This window comes from Gymnogyps californianus, chromosome 2 (genome assembly GCF_018139145.2).
Source record: "Gymnogyps californianus isolate 813 chromosome 2, ASM1813914v2, whole genome shotgun sequence".
In the NCBI taxonomy this organism is placed as follows: Eukaryota; Metazoa; Chordata; class Aves; order Accipitriformes; family Cathartidae; genus Gymnogyps; species Gymnogyps californianus.
The window spans coordinates 77,978,550-78,005,459 of NC_059472.1; the positions used below are offsets into that span (position 1 = coordinate 77,978,550).

Below are 26,910 nucleotides of genomic sequence, written 5' to 3' on the forward strand. Positions count from 1 at the left end.
TGGTCCTTCCCCTCCAGAACTCAGAGCTGTGCATTAAACAGCCTGTCAAGAAATGCATCACTGAGTTCTGGTGTGCTTCTGTTTTACAAGTGGAAATAACTATCTACAACCTCATTTTTGAAGTTGCAGTCTATCAACACTCACATTTTTCTTCAGGTTAGAGCCAGCAATATCTGTAATTTTAGCAGTAGCAGCTGGAAGAATGGAATCTCTTTATTGATTAATCACACTGGCTGAATGATATATTGTTTCCTGAAATTTATTTTATTCTCCAGAACTTTTCTTAGTGATAAAGTTGCCCAGAGAACATACAAATCTTTTTTTTTTTTTTTAAATGGAAGCAGAAAACCAGCTTTTTAAAGAAATGTAGAAAATCAGTCCAATTAGTTCCTCCTTGCTAAAATACATTAGCAAAGTCAGGTGATATTGATCAAAAATCTTGTAAACAAAGGAAATTTAGAATTATTGCAAGGAATTTTGGTACAGAAGTTACATAAGTCTGTTCAAAAGTGTACAGGTACTTGGAAAGCAATGAAGCAGTCCTCAGCAATAAATGAAGTTCTCAGCATGGACATTGCTAAGTAATCTCAGCAATTCTGTACTGTAATTTTTTCAATGATTACTTTAAAAAAATGAAGAAAGTTCAAATTTAACACGTGGAAGCATTGATATTAAATTAGAAAAGTCTGAGAAGTCTCCATCATTTGACGCCAACATTCGTGTATTTAGATATTGGGATTCAACAGAGATTTTCTATATGAAACTTAATTTTATCTTCCGAATTAACATAACACAAGTTGTTCATTTGTGCAGAGGAAACCATCAATTTACGTTGCTTAGCACTAGAAAAACATGAAAGCATCTTTTTTATGACATTGTTTTGCATCTGTTACTGAGCCATGTTTTTTAAAGTTCTGAAATTGAAAATAAGAGCTGCTAGAGCTTGTTGGGTCCAGTGGAGTTCCGGAGCCAGGGGAGTGCTCCTTCCTGGTCCACTGGAGCCCAATTTGATGGTATTAAAGACCCAGGGGATCCTCCTGTCCCAATCCCATCGATGGGAGGCTGTCAGTACCGTGTCCCAGGTACAACCAGTAGTGAGGCTGAGCACGTATTTCCAGTAGGCACACAGGCATGTACCGTACACACAGGACCAACCACACAGATCCACAGAGAGAGCAGCTATCTTACAGCACCCACGTAACAACAAGTGGCACTCACGTAAATATGATCAATACTGATGGTCTAGTTCCTCCTTTCTGGCTGATCGGGACTGAAGTTTGCTAGTGGAGTATACACACACCCTGACTGTCGTCATCCACAGGCACACTCGCGGTTGTGGGTCACTCAGTATGGACTTTAAGCAATACAGTATCCATGCCCAGACTCTGCCCCGCTTACACAGTGACTGGCTCAAACCTTGGGTCTCTCCAAATGTAGATCTCCTACTTACCAGCCAGTCCAGCTTGAAGTTTCCTAATGGTTACACACATGCTCCCCCACACACCCTAGGGGTGTCTCCAGGGACTGGTCTGAGACACTTCAGTTGCTGGCACCCAGGCCCTCAGTTGCCTCAGATGCGCAATTTCTCTCTCCAGTAGCCGGCACCCATCCTGTGCTACTTGCCATCTAGTCCAGCATGAAGTTTGCTGGCATTTGCACACATGCAGGCTCAGAATAAGGACTGCACTTACAGAGAAGATGGTTAGAGATAGGATTTAATAAGAATATGCAATAGGCTCATTTAAACAAGTGTTTACATGCAGCCATCTCCTTTCATACCCTGTCTTCTCCATTTACCTATGCTCATTCCTCCCTGATCCACATTTATCCCTCCCTTTCCTCTCCTGTGTCCTGTCCCCTAAACATCCTGTAAATTTTCCACATACCCACAATGCCCTTAAAACATGCCATAATGTTTTACACAATCCCAAGTTTCTCTCTGCTCCATTGCAAAATTATCTGCCCCATGTTGATATACTGTCCTTTTAGGCAGTAATCACCCTTAGTCTGCAGGGCATCCTGGAAAGGAGTTTCTTTCGTTGAGGCTTCTTGGTAGGTTTCCCATCAGAAACCATGGCTGAAACATTCTCCTTCGATGGTCTTAGGAGCAGCAGATTCAGTGGCTTCTGTTCTTCACTGATTAGGTTACTTTGATTCCACCATCTATCGTTGTCCTTTTGATCATCACCAGGTCTTTGTGTTTAATTTGATTAGCCTTTAGTCAGATAATGTAAAAACAGTAAAATTCATAATAAAATGTATCTGGTTTAGGCCAGATAGATAATTTATTTTCATCATTAGCTTCTTTTCTTGGAATTTCTTATCCTAAAGACTTTCCTTGAACAGTATAGCTCCCTGTAACATAATTCAGAAAGGAGAACACGATGTACTGTTTTATCTGTATAATTTCTTATCCACTTTATATTCCTCGTACTTTCTCAGTGTTCCTGACTACTTTTGTCCCTAATCCAACTTAAGCTACTCCAGCTACTTCTAAACTTCCAGGAAAATCACAGAACAATGTAGGTGAAGTTGTAGTAAAGCTCCAGGTATGCTATAACAAAGGTGAAGGGTAATTTAAGGCATGATTTCATGACTGTTTTAATTTGCCATAAATCCATGCTCCCTGACTTACTAGGTTTTAGGCAGACTAGACAGATAACTGAATGATGCATTTTCACACAGATCCATTCCCTGCATCCAGTTGAACACTGCCCTTCTGTAGCAACAGCAGCAATCTAGGCTTTGTGCTTTTTACTTTATTAAAGTGGGAAGGGTGACCAAACTTTTCTAAAATCTACATGTGGATTCAAATTATCTTGAAATTTGCTATGTACGTAGGGGTGGAGAGCAAGGTTTGGAAGTTCAAAAAGGCATTTGAGCAGGAGTTTCTTGCTCAAAAATGCAGGTCTCTTGAGTTTATGTGGGTTTTTTTTAATATGGGGGAGGAGTAATGTGTATATAAAGCTGCCTATTTTTTCCCTTTTCTTTGTCCATCCTTGAGATTCCAATCATTGTTTTGACCTTCCTGAAACTGACTTTATTCACTCAGAATCTGTCCAATCCAGTATGCAAAACTCCCTGGCATAAAAGGAAACAATATGTAAACAAAGTTCTAGGTATACAGTGGACTTGGCCAAATACTGTGTAATTAGGAGGGAAATAGTGTGCATTATGTGCAGTATGACAAAGACCTTCATGCAAACTACATCACGTGTTGGGTAACAGTGTAATTTAGCGTGATGTGCTGTAGCTGTTGAACCTGAACTAATAGATAAGTGCTGTAAATTAAGTCCTATATTTGGTACTTTTTAGTGCTTGAGTTCTCATTTCAGAGACTTCCTGTGCTTGTATCTCTGCTGATTGCTGTGGCTGGGGTGAAAACAGTATGTAAAGTGATCTCTGATAATATTAAGTAAATAGAGAAAACAAGTTGATAAAAAGCAAATGCTTTTGTGGGACTGTCATGTTCCTTAACTTTTCATTGCCTTTTTTACAGAGGTTTCAGTATAGCTGAGTTTGACATTTGGAAAGGGCACAAGATGCTTCTAGGCAACCTTATCTCCTCATTGCTAAAGTTTTGGGAAAATTAATATTTATTGGATGTGCCACAAATTGTTATTTATTCTGTGTGACCATCTTGTGCCTCTAGGCACTATGCATGTATGAACGGAGGCTATTGCAATGTGTTCTTGGAAGCAGGTTAAATGAGTCAGAGTTTTTTATTGTTAATTTTTGCCACTATATAAGAAAAAATTTCTCTTCACTAAATACATTTGATGTCAAATTGTAAGTCTGATTGTTGTATGAGATGCTTATTTGTTTTCTAGATAGTTTTAGGGAAGGTTGATTTGCTTTGCTAAGTTACCTTTCGCTTAAAATGAATTATCAAACAAGTCTCCAAACAAATGAAAGAAAACCCCAGAAATCCCGCTATTCGGTAGACTGCCAGGGATATATCTATGTATACAGCCTATAACCTGCATGAAGAGACCCCTGTCTCTCTGTCAAAGACTTTGCAGAGTCATTATTTACATTTTGAAGTTCCCAGAAGCTACTAAATATTGCTCTTTTAATTGAGGCGGGGGAGGTCAGTTTGTTTGCTTGTTTTTTACTGATACTAGAGGTAATGACACTGCTGTCAACTCTGTATTTCTTATTACTAGTAATATATATTGAATGTTTAATAAGGTACTTGCAAATTATAATTATTTAACAGAATTGATATTATGGCAGATATTTTAACTAAATTTGCATTTAGTTTCGTGTATAATCATGATCCGTAACTCTTATGAGAATATAATAGTTGAATACTTCTGTACAATGTTTCAAGATTAATGCTGCCCTCAGTCTTGAGCCTTCTTAATTCTACCCTTGTTTATAGTACTTAAATATATTAAAGCTATTTTTGTTTTCTCTTTTTTAAACTCTTTACACTTAGCAATGTAGCAAGAAAGCATCAGCTTCATTGTTGTGGATCCTGAAATCATCTGGAATAATTGCAAACCGTCCTTGGCCACGAATCACTCTTACATTGACAACCACTGCTATAATATTAACTATGGCTGTATTCAACATGGTAAGGGAAAAAAGGGTAATTTTTCTTGGGTTTTTTTGTTCTTTTAATATCTTTTTTTTTTGTTCAGTATTTGTTTAGATGTCGAATTTATGGCCCATGGCTATGCCAGGAACCTACATGATGATGATTGCCAGAGACAGAAATGTAAAGCAGAGCAACAGAAAACATGCTATATAATGGGACCTCTGCAAACAGGATGCTCAGCAAAAGCTTAGATCCCAGCTAAGTTTATTAAAGAAAAATGTAATTTATAAGGAATAGAATATAGTTAAATCCCAGGTCTGAATTGTTCAAATCCCTTGCTCATCTATGCATAGCTTAGAAAAACAGAGTATTGCTCAAAGAAGGAAGTATCTCCTCGTAGGATGTGTGGAAGACTTTGTGTGAAACAAACTAAGCTTTATTCAGATCTGTGATGTTCCTCTGCTGATCACAAAATGATCGTAATTTATACATTATTGAATTTCACATGCTTGTCTTTTTTTTTTGAAAAAGGAAAAAAATTCAAAGTTACATCAAAACTTCAGAAGTACCGAACTACAAATTTGTTAGGGCTTACCTCTACATCAGGCATTTCAACTTGTACTTTTCTTTTCTCTCCTAATAGGGAAAATCCATGTAATTCTATTATTGTTTTGTAACTATAGCAAATACAGAGTAGATCTGTCATTAGTCTGCCTAAAGCCTGAATCTTAATGTCCTCATTTATTCTGAAGGGTGTGTTGTCTAATGGGATGAGCAGTATATGGGATCAAAAAACTTCCTTTGTTTTGTCCTGTTGGCTGAGCCTGATTCTGTTCGTAAACTTGTGAAAGTGTTCCAGCTCAGTTCTGTATCTGCAAAATGGGAACTGTAATATTTATTTAGGTAATGTTTTCATTACAACATTAATGCATAGATACTAGTCACATTTCAACAGAAATTGAGAGTGCAAAGAGATTTGCACTTCAGTGCTTTTGAAATTGCAGCTCTAGCACTTCCTTGAGTTGCTGGTACTTTTGTTACTTGTGGTTCATAAAGGACTTAAAGATTGATAATACCTACACTGTTTTATTTTGTTTTCCCACAACATTTCAGGGGTCCCTTAGTCAATCATTTGTTACAGTAAGTACTAAACTTGTCAGAATGATGTGATGATGTAATGTGGCCTTTCAAATGTGAACACTTGAAATTTCTGGTAGAACATTCTCTCCATTTTTTCTATTAAATGATCCTAGTCTTGTTTTTGTTGGTTTTCCTTTCAGGAAAGTAGATATTTTCCTTTCGTTCTCCTGCGTTTTTTAAGGAGAGGAGATAGACTCAAAAAACAATTCCATGCTCAAGAATTTAAAATTCAGCTAATTGAATTTCGTGTTTAAGTCTGGTAGGGAAAAAATTCAAAGAAGCAGTGGCTGGAAAATGAGAAAATAAGCTCACTTTTTAGCAGTGAAGGCAGTTAGCCATGGGAACAAATTATTCTGAAAAGTTGATGATTCTCCATCACTTCTTGTCCTCAGCTGAAGACTATATGCCTTTCTGAAGGATAACCTTTAGCCAAGCAAAAGTTATTTGGCATACTACAGGACAAAACCCAGAGATGGAGTAGCTTGTAAAATGTAGGTCAGATTAGACTTTCTCTTATTTTGAACTCTATAAATGTATAAGAAGAAATGAAATAACCTACTTGGGTCGAGTTAGAGTTCATGCAACCATATGGTTATTATATTAAGTTAAAAAGTCTAAAAGAAGATATGGTCAGCAACTGTTTTTTCCTTAGACTGAAGTTCTACTGTTGTGTACAGCCCACTTCAAATTTGGCCTTCAACTAGTAAAAGACATTTTAGCAAAAAAGAAGTTGTTCAGCACATCATTTTTAAAAAAGTTTTTAATTTTAGTGGTTCAAGTCCATTTTTATGTGGACTGAATGTTACAGTAAAACTTAATATGCTACATTTTAAAGTCTTTGTGCCTTATCAGTAATGACTGCAGTATTACAAATAATCATGTTCCGTGATATTCATGAGATGATAATTTTAAGTACAATTCCCACCTTGAAACTAAACCTTAGTAGTTTGACTAGCAAAAATGACTTTAAATGTGATTGTGAAATTTGCATTTCCTTAATATTAATAGCAAATTGTGGGAGAGACTCTGAAGTATCGTTATTATATCTCCAAGCAACATGTACTTAATAGCAGAGTCCATTAACTGCATTTATTTCCATGAACTGTTTCAGTAGAAAAAGGCAGAATGTAGCCATTAAGATTTAATGGAGATAAAAAGCATCTAACCATCCCACACCTAATAAATCATAATTAAGACCAAAATGTCAAATAAAACTCAGTCTCTATGGTCAAGGGACATTAGAAAAGAGTGGGGGTGCAATTTTATTTCAAATTAGCTGTTTCAGCAGACATCTGAATCTAATCTTCACGTTTGAGAGGTATATAGTCATGATCAGTGGAGGGAAGTTAAAAAACAGCTAATGTGACATAAGTATCAAATACTTCTTAGCTGAAGGGAGAGGGTGACTAATCCTGCTTCCATTGAGCATTAGATCTGCTATACAGAGTAGGGCAACAATCAATGGCTGAGGAAGACTCTTTTTGCGAAGCTGACCTGCATTAAACAGAACATGAGAAAGTATATTGCAGGGAACAATCCAGACATCTCAGAGAGACAGTAGGACTGCATGACTGCAAAGGGTCGACTCTTGGAAGCTAAATGACTGTATATGATACATCAAATGATTGTGCCTCACCGTCCTCTGGGATTCATGTGATCTCAGTGAAAGTGGCATGATGAAAGAGCCCTGGAAGAGCTCTCTGTTTCAGTGACTTCTGCATCAAATGCATGAATGGTTCTTGGCACAGCAACACGTTCTCAGGGCTGTACTGTCCCAGGAAAGTGCCCTGACTACCAGCTTTCAGAGTCAGGATGTTACTTGCTTTCCCGTCTTTCGTTCAGTGAACTTTGAACAACTGGACTATTTCCTTTGAAAGAATGTGTCTTTAGAAATGTGAAGACTGACAGAGGTTTGAATATTTCTGCTCCATTGTTTAATCTATGTCTCTGAGCATGAGCTGCCTTAAATTATGGAAGTATTGGCCCCATATTGTTCTCCCTCTAGTCATGGCTGATATCCTGTGTTTTAGTAATGACAAATAATTAGGCAAACCTGCTTCCATTCTCATAGTAGAAAGTTGGTTTATTTAATATACCTTCCTTTTAGTGTAGCTAACTCTGTTAATACAGTTGCTGACCTTGTTCAGTGCTGTATTTTTAATAGGCAAGCTCTTTGGCAGATACGCTGTAATTATATGTCCCTACGGTGACTAGCACATTGAAGACCCTATTTTGGAGGGTGCTTGATGCATTTCTTTTAAGACGAATAAACCAACACTGCCTAGAGCTTGACCTGGCCTCGGAGTTGGAAGGAGAAAGGGGAATGCACAGCTGCAGTCATGTCATTTAAGTGGTACATGCAGGGCCCCATGACAAATCCATTCTAGATTATAGACAGAATTTAAGAAACTTACTAAAATCGGTATCAGTCTAGGTACACTGGACTAGCAGAGATGCACTATCAGGTAAGATAGCAAGCACTTGGCACGAACTGTCCTGAAATAATGTTTACAGCAGTTCTGGTTTGTTTCAAGTGTGTCGGGAGCAACAGAGTCGTGCTGTCACATGATGTTTGCTCCGCAGTCCAGCAAAGATGAACCCACATAAGTGAACATCACTCCATATCTGTCAAAGACCGTGATGGTATCTGAGTCTGTAAAGGCCCAGCAGGCTCCTCATCTCTCTCACAAAATGCTGCTGGGAGCTTTGAATAAGGCAGTTGCTTGCCACTGCATATTGCCTCTACAGGGAAGCTGGGACTTGCATACATTGGGACGCACAGATAATTATGCATTTTCACTTGGCACACAAACTTTTTATAAAAAATGAAATTAAATTATTGAGCAACTGGAGTTTGGTAAGTTTGATTGTTAAGAAGAGACACACCACAGGACACCAAATAACGCAGATGCATGAGCACTTGGAAGCTAAGAAGTCTTGTACAAACCCAGAGACAAAATACTCTAAAAATCATATTCAGTGCAGTGCAGTACTCTCTGGATCTTCATCATCCTTTTCCAACTTGCCAGTGTCTCAGCGTCACCTCTTGTTTGTTCAAAAAATGCTTAATAGTCTAGGTAAGTACTTAGCATTCCAGACGCTCCTTAAACTTCTGCTTATGAGCTTGTGAAGATGAGGAATGATACCAGAATTTGGGATTCTCCATATTATGTTTGGGGCATTCATGTGGGGATCTGGGGATAAATTCTTGACTCAGCTATCTGAACAACTAGCATTTTTCAAATGAAGCAGCGATATACATTTTGAGAAGAAAGTTCTCCTAAGCCACATGGGTATTTGGAGAGTTGGTAGAAAAATTAAAAATGAGTGAGAGGAGTCCTGCATGTTTGACTTAGAGATTCAAACAAAAGAGCAATGCTGAACAAAAGCATCATTGCTTCATTTTTTTTGTTTTAAGAAAAAAGCAAATCCTCTAGTTCAACGTGATACCAGACTTGCATGCTCCTGCCATACTTAAAAGTATACTCTTTTCACTCTGTCTTTTGCTGAACAAAAGAGTAGGGCACAAACATGAACAACTTTGTTTACAACACCACTATGAAAACTGTAGACCATTATGTCTTGAGGAGATTGCATAACTCTTCTGGAATGGAAGAAAATTAATTTAAAGTATAATTGTGTGTTCATATGAGGCAAGGAGGTAGTGAGGAGAGAGAGGGATGGTGACAAAGATGGTTTTTATACTTTTCTTTATAGTCCTCACATGTCCATTTCCAGTGTAATTTTATATAATAAGGAAGAGAAAACAGTGATGGGATCAAATTAAATGTAAGCTCTAAATTCAGTTGAGCTGCATTTTTTGGTAGCATGCCAGACCTTTGTTTTTGCTTCTTATGTGTTTCCATTGATTTAAGCACAGCTCTGCTCTGGAACTGCTGTTCCTGGAGCACCTGCTTCCTAAAGAGCTTACCTCTGGGCTGCGGGGTTTCTCGCTGGTGTGCGAAAGCACACTTGTCAGTGTTCTGAGGGTAGCCTATGCCTGCTTTTTGCACAGAAAATGAAAATAGTATTTGTCTTTACAGATGGCTAATGCATGACATCGTGCTACCACAGGTTGATGACCACAGTTGAACTATCTGTGGCACTTGAATCAATTGATTTTGCCTTTTACTCTATGATTCCGTAGTTCAGTGGAGGGGTATTTCCCAGCTCTCTCCCTCCTGCCCACCTGTCACAGGGTCAACCCATTCACACAGTAACTATTAAAACTTCACACATTTTATTGTTTATTCCATAATTGTTTCATTCAGTGTGCATTTGATATGTGCACTTAATATTAAATTCTGCCACCTTTCCTTCGTCTCAGTAGGGTGCTATTTTATGCACATTAAAATGAAAATCAGCAAGCCCACTTGCTTAGTAAGGTGAGATACAACCCATTCAACTTGGCCACATTTACAGGCTATTGGACCATGTGAAGGCTTAGTTCTGGTGCCTTGTGGATTGTACGGAAGGATAGAAAGTACCTTGGTGAGAAAGTTGGCTTTGTTCTTAGTAAGATCTAAACTAGTGTATTACGTAGTCTTGTGTAGATTCTTGGTCAGATAACAAGAGAGATGCACAAACTTGCTTATCCAATGTTGTGGGGGGAGGGTCTGTCACCACGTGGTTCCTATTGAAAGAAATAGCAGCACAGCCAGTATTTTCACCATGTGAGGCAAAAAACTCACAACTGAAGATTGCAGATTATACGAACACAAGAGAAGAAGAAGCTGTTAGAATACATGAAGTTAAAATGAGAATTTAATGGTAGTGTGCTCAGATGTTCCCTGGCAAACATTGGTATTCATAAAAAATATTGCTTTCATTTGAGTCATTTGAGTAGGTGTGACTGCTTAGTAGGACTGAGCTGTCTCTTACAAAAAAATACTATGTTGAAGAACAATATATATCTCCAAAGCGTGATAGCAGATGTAGATAACTGATGAGAGACAAGAAAGACAAGTACAAACACATCATTCAGAAATAAGTGTTGTTTGGCTCATGGGAGATGACAACATTTCCATATCATTTTTTTTCCTTTCTATGTTTATTTATGTATTCATAGATATGCCACATTTCATACAGCATTCTGTGTATACAGGTAACTTCTATAGGTCAGAAATGCCCTGTACAAATCTCGAAAACAAAATTAAAATGCTCTAATAGAAATGAATGTATATAAATATATATACATATAAATGTACATATAATATAATTGTGTTTAAGTTCTTTATGGTATATAATGTTTTGCTCTGTGGACGTGCGTGGGATGGGATTCTGAAACTAAATACAGTTATTTCATGTTTGCAAAAAAAGTAAATGCACTATTAGTGGGATGTGGAGACTCTCTTTGCCCACCTTTGGCGAATGACCCAGTTAACAACACCTATTAAGATGAGAATGCCAGTGTAAATAGTTGGGGGCAGGGAGGGGGATTAAATACTTAAAGCTGTCTGGAGGACATTTGGCCAAAACTGTTCCTGTTAAAGAGGAAGTCCAGCATCAGCTGGGTTAAACAGAAGCCAAGGCACTTCAAAGGGAATTTGAAGCAGAGAAGGAAATAGTGTAGAAAAAACTATAAAAGAAGCATGGAAATTCATAACGGGAGGCAGAGACCTATGAGTGGAAACAGCTGGCTATCAAAACCTGGTTTGACACTGCCATAAGTCACCCCTCTGGCATCACACCTCTACCTCAGCCAGTGAGAGCAGCCCCCCCATGGGACACTGTGAGCTGCCTGCTCTGCAGCTGGTGGGGTGACAGTGCGGGCTGCAACAAGCAGGGACCCACACCTCGGGTTTGTCTGCGCGCATGGACTCAGGGGGCACTTTCTCACCAGCTTGTGCATTAACAATTCATAGGGAGCTGCACAGGTGCACATAAAGCTAGAGCACCTACATCTTCTACAGGAGGGATGTGCAAGTAGGGTAACCCACACTCCCAGAAGAGGGAGTGTGTGCATTTAACCCACACATCCTGTGAGGAGGGGTGGATGTGGATATAACTCTGTGTCTGTGCATGATTAGAGCTCTTTGGGATCAGTTATAGAAGGATGTTTCAAAATTTGCACGTGTTTATTAACATTTTGTAGGGTCTGATATTGTGATCTATCTGTCATATTACTGATCCTGATCCTGAGTGTATAGTTCACTGATTGCAGGTTAATTATGTGTAGTTGCACATAAACAGTCAGAGAAGCATGTTTGTAAAGGAGGACAACCTGAAAGTGCAACTGTGCAAACAAAGGTGAGCCCATTCTGCATGTTACGCCACAGGTCGTGCCAACTTCTTGTAAAGCGGTCTCGGTAACAGATGGCATATTGATCACCTTCATGAGTGCGTAACCAGCCCTGCTTCTGTTGAAGGGGTGTTACATTGATAATGGTTTCAAACTCTTCTCAGCAGCGCCACAAAACATATCAAGGGGCACTGACCACGGGTGGTGGCTTGGCAGGTTGGATAGTCTTTAAAGAAAAAAAAATGTCGCTGTGCAGGTAGTACAGCTAGGATATGTTGCCAAGGGGGGTTGTGGGGTCTCCGTCCTTGGAATTTTTCAGGACTTGGCTACGCAGAGCTATGGCTGACCAGATCTAGTGTTACCTAGTAATTCAATAAACCATTTTGATCCAGATTTGTTTACTCTGAGTGAAGTGAGCAGTTTTTCTCTGGGGCAGTAGGTAAAGACAGGGATAAAGAATTTAGAGGTGGGTTACAAACTGGCTACGTGCAGAGAACAACGGGTGAGAGGGAGGCAACCTGTGGAGCTCTGCAATGGTCAGCCCAGTGTGGATTTTCATATGCGGTGTATGAGAAGGACTGAAATTTGCTGATGAAATTAAGGTGACGGGCAATGTCTGTGAGGGGAGGCTTGGGATTTTAGAAAGGAGGAAGTCAGCTGAGGATTGGAGTAAAAGAACTCGGATGAAATTTAGTACAGAGTGCAAGATTATGGTTGGTCTGACAGACCAGTGACAAGAAATTGTGATACAAGTTGGAAGATCATCAGGTAGAGATGTGATGAGTTCAGGATTTTGATTAATTATGTGGGTTTAATGACAACTCAGCTGAATCACAATAACCATCCATGTGACTGCTCTTAACTCACGGTAAGTATAAACCACATTTAGGTAAGTGAGCCCCAGTGAAGGAAAACTACCTTACATTTGCTGAGCATGATGTTAGTGGCTGGAATTATGTCAATGTGCAACAATGTGTTAAGCTACTATAACTTCATGATCTGTCTGAGCCCCACTTGCATGAGGTATGGTGAGCTATTAAGGTTTTATAGCTGTGAGCAAGGGAGCTGTCATTCTAGGATGTATGAAAACAGATTTTCTGCAGAATTAGTATTAATGCTATTGCACAACTCACTGATAAAATCTGGGAAGTGTGTTTACAGTTTTAGTCACCCGGAATGTTGAATTGAAGGACGTATGTACAGAGGGTGACTACTAGAATGATCAGGGAATGAAGAGCTTGTTTTCTGGGAAGAAACTAGAAACATAGATCGCTAAGCATAGTGAAGGCTGAGATGGCATTAAATATTGGCAATGTAAATACTAGGGAGAGAAAGGAGCTCTCTGAAAGCTAAAGGATGAGATTAGCACAAGAAGAAAAAAAAAACATGGGAACTGGCCATGAATACTGGTTAAACTTAGAAACAGTTTAAGTGGTGAGATTCAAAACAGTGGAATTAATGTAGTCAAATCTAACTCGTTAAGAAAGCACTGGATCAATACATCAAAGGGTACTGTAGGATGGTGGTTACCTGTGACATCAACTGGCTGAATCTGATGACCCAGGAGATACTGGTTCCACTATTCTGTTTCAATAACATTAGTACCAATATTATTGTCATCATTATTATGAGAAGGATTACGTCTGTGTGAATCAACTTCAATAAAGACTTCTTATTCTTTCTTTAATTCTTCCTGTGTTTAAATAGGAGGTTCAGTTGAGGTAAACCCAGGAATTATTCATATTGAATTTATTTCATCATTGTCTCTCGTGTGTGTGAGCTTCTGATATACAAAAGTAACATAACAAAGAGCCTTTCGTCTTTTATTCAAATGGAAAGTGTCAGATGGAGGTTAACAAAGTTGTTTTTGTCTGAGCATGCAGGAACAAGTAATCAAGTGATGTCATTTTCCCTTTTCTATTTCAATTTGCAGTGAAATACCAAAGTTAAATGCTTGCTGGCAAGGCTTTCTCCGCTTCTCCATTTCTCTTCTCTATTTTGACCTTAAACAGCTGACAAGCTAATGGATTATATGTTGTTTTCCTCTAGTTTTTCCTGGATAATGCTGTGAAAGCTTTTCCCTCAGTTCTTAATTCATCAAATGCAAGTTTTCCTAATTCGAGTAATCAGACACGGTGGTGTATACAAAACAACTGTTTTTTCCTACCGGTAAGTTCATTTTACATTTCTTTCTTTGTTTACAATAATTACAGTAAATTGACTGTTGTTGGATCTGCTTGAAGTTAAACGCCCACCAGTTTTTAAGACTGCAGCAAAAACTTGATTTTTTTCCAGTCACCTGCAACTGCATTTGAAGGAAGTGGGAAGTTAAAGGAGGTTAGTACTTCTGAAAATAGAGGGTTTAATGAATGTCAGATTAAAAAGCAGGAAACAGTCTGATAACTAAGCAGCGTGGCTCACCCATGCCAACAAATGGGTGTTACGAGATATCAGGAGAACACACAGCAACTGCAAAGCAGACTGTGCACTGAAAGCTCCGCATCGCTGTCAGCGAGAAAACCATGTCGGTCTGCAGACGGGTTTCACAAGGACCAGTGGTAGAACTGAAAATATTCACCACTTTCATCATTGACCTGGCCATAAATGTGAAATCTGTGATCGTCACGTTTCTGTCATTGCGTATTTGATTAAGAGGTGGGGTAGGAGGGGGGAAATACAACACTTGTGTACCACTATATAAACTGTTTAAAAGATCTGAACTGATTTGAAGAACATGTCTTAGTGTGAACAAAAGCACAGCGGCACATGCAGAAGAGAGGGAAGGACATTCTTGCATGTTGTGGTTTAACCCCAGCCAGCAACTAAGCACCACACAGCCGCTCGCTCACTCCTCCCCACTCCCAGTGGGATGGGGAGGAGAATCAGAAAAAAAAGTAAAACTCATGGGTTGAGATACAAATGGTTTAATAACTAAAATAAAATGTAATAACAATAATAATAAAATATAATAATAACAATAGTAATGAAAATTAATATAACAAAAAAAAAAAGAGAAAACCCAAGAAAAGACAAGTGATGCACAATGCAATTGCTGATGCACAATGCAGCAAACCCACTGACTGATGCCTGAGCAGTGATCCCCCTCTCCCGGCCAACTCCTCCCTGTTTGTATACTGAGCATGACGTTCTATGGTATGGAATAGCCCTTTGGCTAGTTCAGGTCAGCTGCCCCGGCTCTGCTCCCTCCCAGCTTCTGGCATACCTGCTTGCTGGCAGAGCATGGGAAACTGAAAAATCCTTGACATCTGTATGTTATGAACATTATTTTCATATTAAATCCAAAACACAGCACTGTACCGGCTACTAGGAAGAAAATTAACTCTATCCCAGCTGAAACCAGGACACTGCAAAAATGGGATCTGTATCCTAGAGAGCAATGATTCTTAAAGGGATTACAGAAGACCTGGAGTTGAACATAACAAGCTGTATATTGTGCCAAAATAGGTCAGTAGTCCTTGGATGAATAAGCAGGAGGCAGCAAGAGGAGAAGGGAGATTATTTTATCTCTATGTAGAATTGATGAGACCAGTACCAGAATGGTGTGTGCTGATTTCCACACAATATGTTTTACATGAAACAGCTATTCACTATGTCAAGCTAAACAATCCTAGGCACACACAAAAGCAAGATGTTAATTATGTATAGAACTCTCCTGGAAAAAACCAGTTGCAGTAACTGCAGCACTTACAGATTTTCAGCATCTCCCTGATAATGCGACAGCAGGGCAGAGTTTCTGCTTCTTATGTTCAAATTTAGTTAACTAAATACCACCAGGCATGGATAGGTGCCTACGTCTTCTGTTGGCCATGACATCAAGTTGTCCTTGTTGTCAAAGAAATGGTGCAGTCCTTCTCACAGCCTCTGCATATGTCCACGCTCACAAGCACATAGAAATAAATTGTTCCAATGTTTATTTGTATTTGTTTGCTTTTTTAGTTAGCAGGTTTTCTAGTCATCTTTTTTTATATTACTTCTTATAGTTTTGAACATCTTGAAAGATACTTTGTTTTCTTTTTTTACCAGTAAGTTCTCCAACAAGCATCTGAAGGATACAGTTTTCATAAATTATACTTATTAAGATTCAATCTGCTGTTCTTAAAGAAAATCTTTGTGTCTCTTTTTCCTTTGTTTTCGCACGTATAACTAAGATATTTGTCAGCTCTTCATGTGATCGGCACATTTCTAACAATTAGTGATTTATAGATTTTAAACTATTAAAATGCATTTTTTCATCAAAGAAACTTTGATAAATCAGCACAAAAATTATGTTAAAATGTCAATTCTGATAATAATAAATGAAAAGGTTAGGTTGGCTAAAGTTTTTAAACTCTTTTTCCCTCACTTTTTTTATTAAACAGCTCTCAAATGCACATCATTTTCATCCTTTGGCACTGCATAACTTCTAGCTTGAAAAAGCTACAAATTCCGTTTGAGTTACTATTTTTTTTTTTTAAACTGGAAATAAAATTCTTCTCTCTTTACTGAATGAGATCTCGAATACTTAAGCTGACAAATGTTTGTTTCATTAAATTAAAAACTCAGTCTTTTGAATCTGTGTGTTAGCTTTAAGCTTTATTCATGCAGATAAACTTCTGTGATTTATGATAGTGGACCTGACAGATCTATTGACTATGTCATCTAAAATGAGTGAATAAGGGATTTTTGAATTATTTCAGCCCCAATAAAATTTAGTTCATATTGAAGCAAACTGATTGATTCTCCCCCTCCTCCATCCCCCAAAATAACTTTTCTGAGTTGTATTGCTTGCTTTCTTGCTCTTTTTAAAGATGTAGGAAAGATTACACAGTAAGTTTTAGGGACTTTTCTTGTGTTTAGTTATTGTTTAGTTTTGCTATGATGCTTCTGTAGTGTCCATATAATAGAAGTTAGGCCTGGGAGATTTCAAGTCATGCGTATCTCTTCCTGTGATAAAATACAGTGTGGTATCAGTGCTGCCACCTTCACATGTTAAATAAATAAAAGTCATAATACTGACTTCTAAAAGATGCAGTTCTGGAATACACTTTATTTGACTAGGGAATTCCAAAATTACTGTCTTCTCAAGTTTTTCTCCATAGACATATTGGAGTAGAATCCCTATTTACTTTAGTAAAGATCTTTATAACCACAGAACTGTAGGTCTTAAATTTTAAAGGAAGAGACCAAATGCACTGGGCTGGAGATAAGATCCTAAGGGTGTGGTGCACCAGTGCAAGGCACTGGGCCTGTGATCCTGGTAAGAAAGGCACTCAGACTCTGTAAGGTATTGGTTAAAATAAGATTTATTGGAGCCAGCACAGGAATAAAAAAGAGGGTAGATGGAGTTACATCCCTTCAGATGTTGGGAACTCTGAATGGTGCAGCATCGGACGGTCCTCCAGTCAGGGATAGCATGTGGTGCAGATCCCATCTGTGGAGAGGTTACCCAGTGTTTTTCTCTTTTAAGCTCTTACAGGATTTTCTTAAAAGGGAACATTTCTATTCATCATTTCTGCTGTCAGAGAAAAATTATGTCCGTGAGAACTTCCTACTGCACTGTTGGATAAAGTCAAGGCCACAGAGGTGGCATAACCACCACTACCAAGTAGGAGCTGCCTGCGGGCTCCTTGGTTGCAATAAGTTGGCTGAGCTGGCTGAGGTTATCCCACAGCCAAGGGATACGCAGAGCAGAGCACGGACCTGCGCCTGCTCAGCTTCACTGCTATGTGGGCTGCTAACTCTTCAGTGTGCAATGATCTTCCAGTCAGGGTCACTACAAAGGATTGGTATCACTGCAACTTTCTGCCTTGGAAAAAGCTTCAGTGTCTGTGTAGTTTGAGCCCTTTTTATTCTTCAATAGGTTGTACAGAGGTGTAGGATGAACAAGCCTGAAACGGGTCTTCACTAAGAAACAGTATACCTGAATACAAAAGCTGTAATTTATTCCCAGCTGAACATTAATTCCTCTGTAGGAAAGTTCATGTTCATTTGACGAACTGAGAGCAGACCACTTGGCCCAGGAGACACGCTGCCATTTGACAGCTTGCAATTTTTGTGCTTTGACAAAGACCAGAGCTCTCATGCTATACATATGACAGTAATTCCACCAGTCCTGATTTTCTGGATGGTTACTTCGACTGTTCCTTCACCAAATTGTTACTGTTTTCCAGTGTCTTGCCTACTTTGTAGCTGCATGCATCCTTCTGATAAGCTAGCTAGAATGCCAGTTACGTTTATTCCTCTGCAGTGTATCTTTTGAAGCATTTTGTCTTGCAGTTCCTCCTCTGATTTTTTTTCAAGGCCTTTTGCATTAGTCTGAAAAGCTGAAAGGTTTAGAGAAGGATTCAAGCTACAATACTTTAAGCGTCTATTAAAATTCACAAATTCTTTTATTAAAAGGGTGAAATTTCAGTTCCTTGGACAGGAATTGAAAAATCCGTTTGCAGTGTTGAGCACTCAGAAACCATAGCCTTGAATATATGTAAGTTACAGTTGGAAAAAGGTGGCATTTAAAAAAAAAAAAGCTTCATAACCTGGTGTGGCTGTTCAAGCAGAGTTGCCTACAGACTCATTTCCAGATTTCCTTGTTGCTTACTGGAATCTTGCATTGCAATACACAATATCGGAGCCTGCATTCTTAAATGTGTGGCTGTGCCACTCTCTAATCCATCCACCCTTGTCTGAAATTTTAGCTGAAATTTTCGATCTAGTCTATGTATTCCTATGGAATACTAACAGAGGCTGTCTATTCCACTTGAAAGTTTCTTGGTCTTTGTCAAACTGCATCCAGTTCTGGATTCAAGACTGCCTTTTGTTTGCTTGTTTCTTTTTGGAAAACTAATTTCACAAGTAGAATGCCTTACAGAGTAAGAAATGGATGCTGCTACTTTTACGTAACACTGAATTCGGAGTGTGACCTCCTGTGGAATGCAGCCATCAGAGAAGTTTTATTTTTGGTGATTCTGAACAGCAGTTATTTCTATTTCTTATTTCAAGCAGATCTGCAAGCAAATTACAGTAATGGCAAAGATTCAGATGGCAGATCAATTCTGTCTGATGGGTGCTGTGAAAATTATTCTTCGTAGTGATCCTCCAAAGTTAGTATACAGTGATTCAGGTTCTGTCAAAAGTACTGTCATCAACAAGTCAACAGTAGTCTGAAAATAGCATATCTAGAAATAGAATGCTTTGTAGTTTCAGAAAAGATAACTTCCGTACAAGGTACAGGACTGTAATTTTCAGGAAGCATCTTTGGCAAAGGTGCTGTATGCTAAGGACCAAGATAATGATTCTAGTGAGAATGTATTATTTCTGATTTAGCAGTAATTTTGATGCCCTAATCCATTTCCAGAAGGTATCCAGAGAAAATATTTTTCCAGGAATTTAACTTCAACCATACATATTTTTGCTGATATATACAACATAGGAAAGAAAAGGCTTTTTTTAACAATTGAATGTATTCTTTTGTAGTCATAACTCAAGAGGATTTGACAGAAGGATGTTGATCATTCTTCGTGTCTTAGCCATATTTCTAGAGTTTGTAAAATTACGTATCTATGAGGTTCATAACAACTGTGTGTATTGCATCAGTTTATAAACACTGCAAATATAGGCAATGAAATTGTTGTTTTCAGATCTTTAGACATTTTACCTTGACCCTTATGCTAGTAATACATACAGGGTAGTTGTTCAACTCAAGCATGAGTGAAAACCATACAGTGGCACAGGAATAAATCTTCTGTCAGTCTGCTGGCAGTAGGCTCTTGCATTAGACTTCAGCACCAGTAGTAGTATCGCACGTATAGGCACTCCTCTCTACTGCAGATAAGTAAATCAAAAGTGACAAAGGATGAAAATTAGGGAGCATAAATTAGGAGCATAATCTGGATTCTACTGAGTTTTGGGTGAATTGGAGCCTAGTAAGAAAAAGGATCTGTTTTAGGAAATACCAACATCTGGTTGTTATTGACTATCTGTAAATCATAATGCCCCAGGTACTTTGATTCTTTACATCTTGTGATAGATTCCATGCTTAAGTGGTCCGTCAATAATTTGTTTTTAAACTAGCCTGGGCATTTTATTATGTATGATTTCCTACTCAAGAGCCAAATTCTGAATATTTTCCATTTGATTTTTCTTTGCCAGTATTTTATATACAGCTGCATATTGGGGCTCATTTCCTGTTCCGTTTTCCTGAGGATAAATTATGAGTTGAAAATGGTGATAATGTTGATTGCATTGGTGAGCTACAATGTTATTCTTCTGCACACTCATGGACCCATGCTGGATGACTACAGCAAATTTATGTACGCAATGGCACCTCTTAGAAGGTAGGTGGATAATTCCAGTCGTTCTGAAATTAATAGAAATTAAATACTACCTATGGCAGTTCTTATGTCATGGAACAGATTTTTTTCCTATGTGTTTGGCTATATGATCTATAAGTCACAATTTAAAATCATTGTCATGCTGCTGTTTGTTAATATATGATTTAATGTCACATCTAAGAGCATTAGAATAAAATAAACAAGTCTGAGCAAGGTGTTTAAATCACACACTATAGGAAATAGAGTATGGTTTAATTTGCATTTTTGTAATAAAGAACATTAGGAAGAAGTCATCATTAAGGTTGTTAAGGCCTAAGGCTGAACATAATTACAGCTGTTAAAGCATGTTTCCTGCAAGCCAAAGAAAATCAACTTTCTCAGAACTAGTACATTGTCTTAAAACTTTACAAATGCAGTCTTAGCTATAGAAAAAAAATAGTAGACCTACAGTTTGGGTGGTTTTTTGCTGTGCTTGCAAATTTGTATGTTAAATTTTCAGTGAGACTGCTGAAGTCTTTGTTATAGGTGATATTACAAAAGACCAGAATTATTACTCTAAGTATTGCTGTGTAAAATATTTTTTGGACACATGTAATTTCTACCTCATTTTCAAAACAAAGAGGTGATTCTCTTCTATGTAGGCTGAGTGTGCAGTGCATATGCCACAACAGAATAACTGAATATTCAGAGTAGAGTTTCAGTATCCTTTTTCCTGTGCTCTAAACTGCTCAAGTTCTTTAGGACACAGAGACAACCATGGAAAAGGATCTGAATTAACAAAAAGTGTATGTTTTCTTTGCCCTTAAATCTAAAGATTAAATAAACAAACCCAGGTCTTCATGTTTCCATTGCATTAGTGGAAAGGATATCTCTGTGATGGGATGGAGAACCATGTGACAGGCTAGATTTAGCATGTGCTTCTGGCAGCCTTGATTTTGCCAGTCAAGCAGTGTGTCTGTTGGTATTTTCCTTCCTAAATCTCTCACCAAGGTTCTTCTTTCAGTGGCATCAGTCGGAGAGTGCTAGTGCGAACTGTTTCCCATTACCTCTAGTGTCTTCTCCCAAAGCAGAGTTTTTAATAAACTCCATACAAGATCTAGTTTGTGCCTCCTGTAATTCTGAGATGAAAAGGCATCTTGGGAATTAGGTGCTTTAGTTTCTGTTTCTTCACATTCATTGGATACGGTCCAGCTCTCCATTATGGAAGTAGTGTTACATAAAAAATCTCTTTTTAATCTGCCTGTATAGAATAAGCACCAAATGCTCTCCATTTGTAAGCAAACAAGGACATTATTTTTACTAAGTCCTCCTCTTAGTACTGGACTTCAAAATGTAGGCACATTTGCACAGAATGTAGTAGAAGTAATTAAAGCTTCATTATGGAAATAATAATATTTCATCAAATAATAAAGCATATCATATTTAAATGGTCTTAGGTTACATACCAGAAAGTAGTATAAATTGTGGTCTTATTCTGGTGCTAAACTAATTTTGTTTTAACTTTTGAGCAACTTGCTTTACTTACGTTTTTATTTTATAGGCCAGGAATACTGAAAGACCTGAAGACAATGGGCTCAATTTCTTTGTTTATATTCTTCGTCACATTACTGGTTTTGGGTAGACAGGTAAGGTGCACACTTCTCTTCATCTGCATCAGTGGACACAATGCCAGCCCCACATGCAGCCTGCCACCTTCTCAAACATTTTTTAGATTTTCTGAGAAACACCTTTATTCCGTTCTGCCCCACACCCTTGCAAAGGAGTGTCAGAAGCATCTAAAAAGCTATTTGCTTTATTACCTTCCAATATGCCCTTAAAGCTCACCAATAACTGTCATTGAGACTGTAGACATTATGCTGATGATAGTGTTCTGTGTCTATTGCTTGTCATGCTGACCAATATTGTCTCATAGCTTCCTAGTGTGCTCCCATCTGTCTGCATCCATCTGCTGTCTCCCTAGTTGCTTAATTACAAGCTATTTTCTTCACAGTTATTACAATTTGATGCAGACACAGAAACAATGTAGCATGCACACAGAAGTGTACCACATGCTGAGGCCACAGTTGCACTAAAACTATGACCCAACAGGAAACTACTCTTTTTATTACCCAGTTGTGCTTTTTCAGTACAAATATGATGTCAGTGGTCTTTCTTACCTTCTACGAAGTTCAGGGCAGGTGCAATGGCAGTTCTTTCTCCAAATCCTCGGCTCTGTCCATGATCCATGGCTAAAAGCTGCAATCCCAGCCCGTTGTGCCAGGAACAATGCAGTGCGCAAGACAGGGCTCTGAGATGGAAGAAGCAATCCATGTGAGATCTCATGAACAGCCTGTACCCCCACAGCCTGCAGCCTTGGGAAGGATCTTATCCCAGGCTGTCTTTAAATCACTCATTTACATTACAATTCCCCGAAACATAATGACTGTCATTTAAATCGCCAAGCAGGCCCTGCAGGTTACTAAACAAAAAATTCTTATCTGGCAGTTTCTCCAGTATTTGCCCTAGTGGGGAACATCCTTCCTGAGTTAGAAATAGCAGTCTTCATCTGCCCTGCTGCCAGCACCGTATTAGAGTTTGCTTATTTGATGACAGTAGCGGAGAGTGGGGCTGGAGCACAGCTACTTCCACTCGGAAAGAGGGATAAATACTTCATCGCAATGGTTGAGAACCTTTAGTCTCTGTCAACCAAGGTGTCAGATGGAGGCGGTGGGTGCAACACCAAGAAAAAAGGAGAGAAGGAATGTCATCTTCACTGGGCAAGGAGAGTGTGGGTTCTTTGTGGGTTCAGTCATGTCAACAAGAAAGTTTGTTTTGCACACAACAACAGTGTGTGTGTGTTGTTCCCTGTCACACCAACTGAAAAATGATCCTGTAATGGAAAATGTCTTTGTATTCAGAGCTGTAGGTCCAGGATCCTTGTCACGATACCACTTGTTGTAGCTCTGCAGTCTTTTGCCTTTGATTTTTCTGCTAATTTATTCTCTCTTAAAGAAGAAGGAGAAAAAAACCTCTGTTTTCAAACACTCTCAAACAAAGTCTAAGTGATAACTAGAAAATGTTACGAACTAATTTTAATACATACCTGGCATAAGACCTGCCATTTTAAATTACTGTTAGTGATACCGACTGGTAGCAAATGCTTGGGAAAAGAATAGGGGAGGAAGTGAACCTGAGTAGACTGACGCTTCCAGGGACATATGCTTCCCACCTTCTGCCAGTCAGCATTTCTGTGGCAATGTTTAATAGCTATTGGCTGCTCTGCTTTCTGTTACACTTTCTGATCCCTTTTTAACCCATTTTATCTTCCTAGTCTTCCCAACACTGTCTGATAATGAATTTCACAATTTGATAAAAAGTCATATGAAAGTGTCCATCTTCTTGTTTGTTTTTAAACTTCCTGCTTGCTACTTTCATTGAGTGGCACTTGCAGAACGCTGTCGAGCCATCTTGGCAGGGTAGGCAAAGTAAAATTCTTCCTTACGCTTCTTCCACAGAGGGTAACATACAAGTAATTTCTCTGTTTGCTATTGCATTTTTCTACTTTGCAGGTAATAACATGTCTTTTCTCTTAATATCTGATTATTTTAACACTGCTAAAGATAATAGCCACTGATGAAAAGGGTGGGTTCCATTTCCCTTAAGCTGGCATTGGTGCTCCTCTGTCCCCAGAGTGAGTAACCAGAAAGTTCATCTAAACAAAAAGTGAATGCTTTCCTACAAGCCTAGCTCTGTGGACCTGCTCACCACTGGTCAGAGATGCCTGTCCTGATGCAAAAGCAGGAGGGGGAATGTGTGTCTCTGACTGAATGGGGATGAAGAGAGGGAGAGCTAGTATATCATTACATGTTTTATGAGCCAACTTAATTCTCAGGTTCAAGTAATGCTTTTAGCTGCACAACCAGCATCCCTACTGAAAGAAGTAGGTCTTCCCTCCGCTACTCATTCGTATCCTTGTACCTCCTCATTTGTACTGGCACAGCTGCCTGTGGAGCTGTATAGTGGCCCAAAATAGGGAAATGATCTGGCTTAAAAATTAACCCTGGAAAAATGGTTGATTTTCAGCCAGATCTATTTCCTGACCTGGTTTTATGGTGTGGCTGCAGCAATGCTTGTGCCAAAGGAATGAGCATAGTATAGGAGTGAGCAGCCAGAAGTGAGGTGGAGAAAGTAGAACTGCTTTTTTTTATGGTCATGCCAGCGTAGGCTACAACCATTCCCTGAGACTGAGATCAAGTGACGTATTTCATTCTGCATGCACGCCGTTAGAGTTATTTGAAAATAGACTGGCAGCAGGCAGACAATATGTTGAGAATGGCGACTCTTGCACCCTGCCCAGGCATTGACTGGGAGAGTGCAGATTGGTATGGGCTAGACTGTGTAAGGAGCGTGCTCACATTTAAACACTATTGTGTGTTAAATCTCTCTTATGGCCCAGTTTGAATTACCAGTGAATTCATATATTACCAGGAATTCACATAGCCTGGGAATTCCTTTCTCATCAGTACCTAAAATTACACATATCCCGTTACTCTGTAGGCTAGATGAATTTTTTGTTTTTCCCATGATTGATTATATTGTGTTTATCCACACTGAACTTCATTGGCTGTTTTACTGCCCAGATGTTTATGGCAACTTCCCTCAGCCGTGAAAACTGTTTATTTGTAGTCTCTGTTCTGTTTTTTAGTGAGCTTTTATTCTGTGAGAGGATCCTTCTCTTCTTAGATAATATAGTCTTTTCAAGAGCCTCTTCTGAAAGAATTTAATGAAAACTTATTTCAAACTTCACTCCTATTCACATGCCCATTGACTTCTTTGTAACAGATGGAGGCATGTTTATAGAAGAGATGTCAACTCATCCCCATTGTATCAGCTTTAGCTAATATGTCTAAAAAGCTCTTTTCCTTAGCATAGTGTTTTTCCAAAGTGCCTTGCTCTATTGTTCTCAGGGTCAACCCAGTTCTTTTCCAAAGATTTGCATTATATCCTTACCATTTGTCTGTTCTCTGACACTGGCTGTTTTGAATGATCAGGCTATCCACCACAAGTTTCAGACCAGCAGCTTTTCATTTTGGTTACTTTAGAGCTGATGACTTCTTGTTGATCAACTTATTAACATGTTCTAAGACATCTTCTGCTGATGCTCCATGTTGAGACAGTTTCTCAGACTTGCTGTCTCTAAGTAATGCCTGTGAGGTGGAATCTCCTTAGCTCCCTCACCTGAATGAAAACCCATGTTTAATTTCTAGTGATCTTACCTGCTTTAAGTGCTGCCTTTGCTGCCCCTTTGCTGAATGCCATAGCATTCATCTCCGCTGACTGTAGACACCTCCAGCATAGGCAGCTACTCTTGAGCTGCTTATCTTGACTTTCTATGTGACATTCTTTCAGTGAGGAGAATTAGTTCATTGCCTCACTCAGGCAAATATTGAAAATAGACCCAGGTGAGTGTCCCACTAGAATTTAAAAATATAGATAAACCCATCTCTGTGCAATCAATGAGACATGAATCAGTTCTTGTTGCACTTAACTGCTTTTGCCCAAGAACTAACCACTAATTTGAACCTCTGGGGTTGCGTTGCATTGCCTTGCACAGATGCACGGTAGTCTCTTGTCCTGGAGGAAGCCAATTGCTCTGTGGTGCCTGGAGGAACACAGTGTCCTTCATGCCTCCCTGGGCCTTCCACTATGCTCACCCGCTGGGAAGTGCTGTCAGGTAAAGCAGCATAAGGTGAAGAAGGAAAATTTTGTATCATCTCAAGGACATTGTGCCTGCAGATGTATAAGGGCCATTCTGAGATATTTTCATTCTGATATGTTGAAAAGGTTCTGGAGATAACATGTAAAGTAGGAAACAATCTTGATTTTCATATGACTGCCAGGCTACAAAGATTGAACAGGATCTTTAATGACGTATATACAAAATTGGCTAGATCGTACAAACAAAAAACCCCCACTATTTAAAGTCAGTTTTAATAAGGTAGTGCTTTTTTGTTTTTAAAAGTCTGAACAGGCATTTTGAAATATGATACATTGACTTTTTTAATTTCAAAGCAAATTGTAGAATAAATTCTGCTTTATTTTTTCTGATTTCTGAGTTCTCTTTGCCATTTTTTGTGGCAGCCTAAATATCATTCAATAAATAATAAAGCAGTAAATAAATTATCTGTTTAATATTAGCTCTTAAAGAAGATACATATCTTTTCTAAGACTTCAGCTTATGTAGCACCTTTTCTTTTAAATACGAAGTTGGTACAATGTATGGATATCTAATTTCAGTTTTACGCCAGGCATCCAGTTTACTTTTGTCAATTTATGCAAATAATTTTGACATCCCAGGTTTTTATTGGATTTTTTCTGCATGAATACAGTTGGTGGCATTTGAATTTATCATCTGTGTGGGAAACTTAGATGTATAAATGTATAATATACATATTTAAAAGCTTGCCAAATCATTTTAATACCATCTCATTTCAACTTTCTACTCTAGCTTTGGCTGTGATCTCAACAAAGTATCTATGAATCATTTTGAGCTGTGACAGCCTCTGTCCAATCAGAAGGACTACTCTCATTTTGATGTGAATGCTTACTGACTGCTAATAATACTAGCTAGCATTTTTAGGTTTTTCTATAATAAGATTGTCATCATAATCATGTTCTTC

The 26,910-nt window shown here is 38.6% G+C and overlaps 1 protein-coding gene across 1 annotated transcript in view; it reads left to right on the top strand.

The window, feature by feature from the left end:
• ADCY2 (adenylate cyclase 2) overlaps positions 1-26,910 on the top strand; it is a 232,773-nt gene that overhangs the window by 187,710 nt on the left and 18,153 nt on the right. Inside the window, exons 16-19 of the mRNA XM_050891204.1 lie at positions 4,442-4,579; positions 13,974-14,093; positions 20,070-20,224; positions 21,777-21,876. Coding sequence (XP_050747161.1) covers positions 4,442-4,579; positions 13,974-14,093; positions 20,070-20,224; positions 21,777-21,876 — 513 coding nt within the window. The remainder of the gene's footprint in view (positions 1-4,441; positions 4,580-13,973; positions 14,094-20,069; positions 20,225-21,776; positions 21,877-26,910) is intronic.